General features: G+C 60.3%; 3 protein-coding genes across 3 annotated transcripts; 2 read left to right on the top strand and 1 right to left on the bottom strand.

The window, feature by feature from the left end:
- Positions 1–234: 234 nt before the first annotated feature.
- Positions 235–1,084, top strand: SDRG_15290 (hypothetical protein; the record flags this gene model as incomplete). Its single annotated transcript, XM_008621458.1, has 2 exons — positions 235–705; positions 764–1,084. The coding sequence occupies 2 exons, from the start codon at positions 235–237 to the stop codon at positions 1,082–1,084; spliced, it is 792 nt and encodes a 263-aa protein (XP_008619680.1).
- Positions 1,085–2,174: 1,090 nt separating this feature from the next.
- On the top strand, positions 2,175–3,020 carry SDRG_15291 (hypothetical protein; the record flags this gene model as incomplete). Its single annotated transcript, XM_008621459.1, has 2 exons — positions 2,175–2,635; positions 2,675–3,020. The coding sequence occupies 2 exons, from the start codon at positions 2,175–2,177 to the stop codon at positions 3,018–3,020; spliced, it is 807 nt and encodes a 268-aa protein (XP_008619681.1).
- Positions 3,021–4,109: 1,089 nt separating this feature from the next.
- On the bottom strand, positions 4,110–4,461 carry SDRG_15292 (hypothetical protein; the record flags this gene model as incomplete). The annotated part of the gene is made up of 1 exon (XM_008621460.1): positions 4,110–4,461. The coding sequence occupies one exon, from the start codon at positions 4,459–4,461 to the stop codon at positions 4,147–4,149; it is 315 nt and encodes a 104-aa protein (XP_008619682.1). The 3' UTR covers positions 4,110–4,146.
- Between the last annotated feature and the right edge of the window lie 8 nt (positions 4,462–4,469).

The following is a 4,469-nucleotide window of genomic DNA, read 5'->3' on the forward strand; positions in this document are numbered from 1 at the left end:
TCGGGACTGTTCCAGCGGTCCGCCAAGCCTAGTCCAAGCACGGTCAAGCCAGCCAACAAACCAAAGGAGCCACTCAAGCGACCCCGCGGTGCGTACTGGGAAAACAACGGCCAGCGGACCGAGGACATCGTGGTGCGGACGCCTCACCCGTCGGACTCGTCACTTGCCGGCCCACAGTCGCAATCCTGGCGTGGCGGTCAGCATGCGCGCCACCAGGGACCTTGGGGTGTCGAGATGGACCAAGCAGATGACGCGGGGACGGACTCGATTCTCGCCCACGCGCGTCGTCTCGCCAGTCTCGGCGAGGCCGGCTCGGCCAAGCGCCCGCGAACGGAGTTCAACCCGAATGCGATCGAGGTGGGGCTCCACTGTCTGATCACGAGCGAGCAATATGCGCACGCTCACCCTGCGCAGTTTATGCACCGGGTACGCAAGAACAAGAACCTTGTCTTCTTCAAATACCCGGCGGTATTGCGAGCCCTCTTCAGTTTTGAATTTGGCCCGGGACGCCTCTCGCTACTGCATTTCCAACCGCGCGACTACGACGAGATTGCGGCATGGGGCGCGGCCAATGGGAGCATCATGCAAGACTACTCGTTGACCGCGACCCTACCCTCCGCAGTCGCGGAAGGCCCCGTCGGCGCTGCGCTGGCCGCCTCGTTTGAGATGCTTCTCATCTACGCGGCTCAGTATTGTCGGCCCTTCGTCGTCGCGTTTTTTGGAACAAGGGTGGTCGACGCTACGCGTTCTTTCGGCTAAAAAGCTTCTCGTCGCGGCCTACGCTGCGGACGTTGTGCAGAGGATCGACTCGGTGTTTGAGCAACTTCACTCGGACATCTCCAACGATTTGTACGGGGATAATGCGACGGCTTTACATCTACGGACGCGGCATCTTTTCGACGTCGATTCGCGCGAGCTCCATAGCCGGCTCTCGGCCGCGTACCAGCGACAAATGGCGATAGTCATGGCGGCGCACCCTCTACTCAGCGAACGCACCACGGCCACGGCAGCGGACGTCGCGGACATCAAGAAGTCGCTTGGTGGGTTCCGTCCCAAGTTCCAGCACCTGGATACGTCGATCTGACGGCGCCCGGGTGGGCAGGGAAACCCACCTGGTGAGACCATCCCACGAGCAACTACACCGCATCCAATCCCTCCGCAACCGCCTCCGGCTGCGCCACGCCTCGGCAACGTCGGGTCGCAACGCTGTGCAGCCAAGGCACAGTCCACGGCCATTGCACGCAAGTGCAAACCCTCGGATAAGCAACGGCGCGTCACGCCCCCGGGACGACCAAGACGGATGGTACGCGCAAGACAACACGCCTATTTACGCACCGGAACGCTGGGTTTACCGCACCGGAACGCACAGGCGTCGTCCCACGCACCGTCGACGAACGAGACCGTCGACTTGAGCCGCGTCGAGACGGCGAGCACCGGAACGCTGGTTCTTCCGCACCGGAACGCTCAACCGTCACGCAACGCGCGCTCTGCCAGGGCACCACTGGCGACCGCTGGGGGTCGCGACACGTCTGTAAGCACCGGAACGCTGGGTTTACCGCACCGGAACGCTTCAAGACCGCCGCAGGGAGCGCTTTGCATGAACAGCAACTTCGCTCCCGTGTCGCATCCATGGCGACACGCACCCTGCTTATGTCGCGATCCTCGAGTACGCCCCGTGCTGTCGACTTGGCCTTTGCGGCGCAGATCCAGAGTTTCCTGCGCAACAGACTTGAGCTCCACGCCAAGATTACACACGCACGGCTCAACATTGCGCTCAAGGAAGCAGGTTTGCAACCGCTCCCAGAAGAGACATCCTCATCGAGCCCGTCACAATGCCCGAGCCAGAAGCGGCCCCAGCTCGCGCAACAGCTGCGGTGACCGCGCTACGGTTCGGCATGATGGCGGTACTTGGACCGACAAGCATCAACGAGAGAAAGTCAAGGCGTGGACGCCCAACCTCCACGCTTTGGGACTCGTTTGGCACTTGAACGAAGCGACGGTGTCGATGCCAGCAGAATAGATTCAACGCGCGACACAACGCGTCGACGCCTTGCGCCTCCGAGGCAGAGCCACCAGAACAGCTCTGCTCCAGGTGCTGGGGTCGCTACGGCACGCGTGTTTCATGCGCACCGGCAGCCAGAGCGTCCTACCAACGGCTTCACAGCGCGGCAGTCATGGCAACGCCGTTCAAAACGTTCAAGCTTCCCGATCTGGCCAGACTTGACCTCGAACTTTTCCAGGCCATTCTGGCGCAAGCCGACTTGGGCCACGTGCCCGCAGCCAGCGAGATGATCCGAGCGGTCAGTGAGAAATCGTCTGGCACGGACGGGCCTGCGTTCTTCTCGATCAACGTCCGCGAGCATCTTAGCTTGTGTCTCGCGGCGAGCATCTGGGCCCGGGCGTGGTCAACTCTCGACAAGGGCACTCTCCACGTCCACGCGTGGATAGACAACTCGTCCAGTGTGTCACGGGCAAACAAGCTCGCAGCGTCCAACGTCTACGCGCAAGAGCTCAACCGCCATCTAGCGCTCGCCCAAGCCGTCAATCGTCTATACGTCACGGCGGGCCACATGGCCGGAGTACGGAACGAGATGGCCGATTGCGGGTCACGCAGTCTCGCCGAGCCGTTCAAATCGTGATGGCTCGCACGGGTGGGAAGCGTGCCCAATACCAGCCGACATTCGGTACATGTACAAGCCGACGTCCGACGCTTTCAAGACGCCGCTCTGGCCACGAGCACACACGAACGCTACAACGCCGCGTGGGAACAGTGGCGCACGTGGCGCGAGCATCGCCGACAGTCTCCGTGGCTCTCCAAGGAAGAACGCGAGCAGACCGACGAACTCGTCCAGTACGTTCTGCACCTCCGCGACGGCGGCAACTCCGCTGCCACCTTCCGATCCAAACTATACGGCATCGCTTGGCGTCATCAGCGACACGGCTGGTACACCGTGGCGCTGGCACCCGACCACCGGCTCGTCCTCCGAGGGATGGAACGAGACGACGGAGCCACCCGATGAATGGAGCCCGTCACAGCGGCAATGCTCTGGCATTTGCGTGCCGGACTCGATTTCGACGACCCCCAGCAGCGCTCACTCTGGGGGGCTACGCTCCTGGGCTTCTTCTTTCTCTTGCGGAAGTCCGAGTACCTCCACGAAGGGCCCAAACCCGCGAAGCACGGTCTCTGCGTAAGAGATATCCGCTTCACGACGGCCTTCGAGGAGGTGGCGACGTCCGAAGATCAAGTGCACGAGGTCCACATCAAGCTGTCGAGCTCGAAGACGGACCAACGGCGCGGCGGTGTGACCTTGCGACTATCCCGGCCTGGTAGCTCTTGGCTCTGCCCCATCCCAGCTATCTGGGAGCTGCGGCGCATCGCGGTCGCAGCCGGGGTCAAGGCCAACGAGCCGCTATGCACCACGATCGCACCGGACGAAGCAGAGCCGCGATCAACGAGAGCCAAGTCAAGGCACTCCTACGCGACACGGCGAGAAGAATGGACAAGGACCCATAAGCTTACTCCACCCACTCGTTGCGGAGTGGGGGAACCACCGCACTCTTCAAGGGCGGCGCGACGGATCTGCCCATCCAGAAGTATGGCCGATGGCGCAGCGATGCGTACAAGTCGTACGCACACACCGACGACGTCGAAATCGCTCAGCTGGCCAGCCGCACTGCCTTTGGGGGAACCGCCTCACCTCACCCGAGGTCCTGGCAGTAATGAAGGCATTACGCCCATTGCCCCCTGAGCAAGCTCGCCATTGTGAAAAAACAGAAAACCTGTAGGAAATAATATCTCAATAGACTCATTCCAACAACAAAAACAGGAGAAACGAACTGCGATAGAGCCCGAGTATATCATGGTCAGCGGATTCACTTCGTAGTGTTTACAGAACTCGATACCCGACTCTACATGTATAGACAAAGTGGTGCAAGATGCCAAAGACCTTTTCAAAAGAAGGGTCTTGCGTCGAAAACCCATCCAAACGTCAGAAATACTACTTCAACTGTGCGACGTAGTGGTTCTTGGTGCACAAGACACCGGTGCAATATAGAAGGGTTTAAGAAAAAGAAAAGATATGAAATGCCATTTGTTGAGAAGTTAAAAAGCAAAACGAAAACGAGAAATGCCATGCCAGGAATCTTTCAGTGGCGGAGGTTGTAGCGGTGGTTGCGGCGTCGGACATTCGGTGCGGCAGCAGCTTGCACGGCAGCTTGTGCAGCTGCTTGGACAGCAGCAGCTTGTGCGGCGAGACCGTTGACGGGGGTTGCTTCTTCGTATCCAGTCCGAATCGCTGCGGCGATCGTCGTTGCCAAATGCACGGGGTAGTCGGGGAGCAAGCCTTGCATGATATGGCCGTGTCCATCTGAGGTGCGGTACAGATCGTCACCGAGCAGCGTAATGAAAGGTCCATGGTTCCACGGCTGGCCCAAGTTGAAAAGCGGCAGCTCGGCAGCCATCGCAGCGA

The sequence above is a fragment of the Saprolegnia diclina genome (assembly GCF_000281045.1).
Source record: "Saprolegnia diclina VS20 unplaced genomic scaffold supercont1.88, whole genome shotgun sequence".
Taxonomy (NCBI): Eukaryota; Oomycota; class Saprolegniomycetes; order Saprolegniales; family Saprolegniaceae; genus Saprolegnia; species Saprolegnia diclina.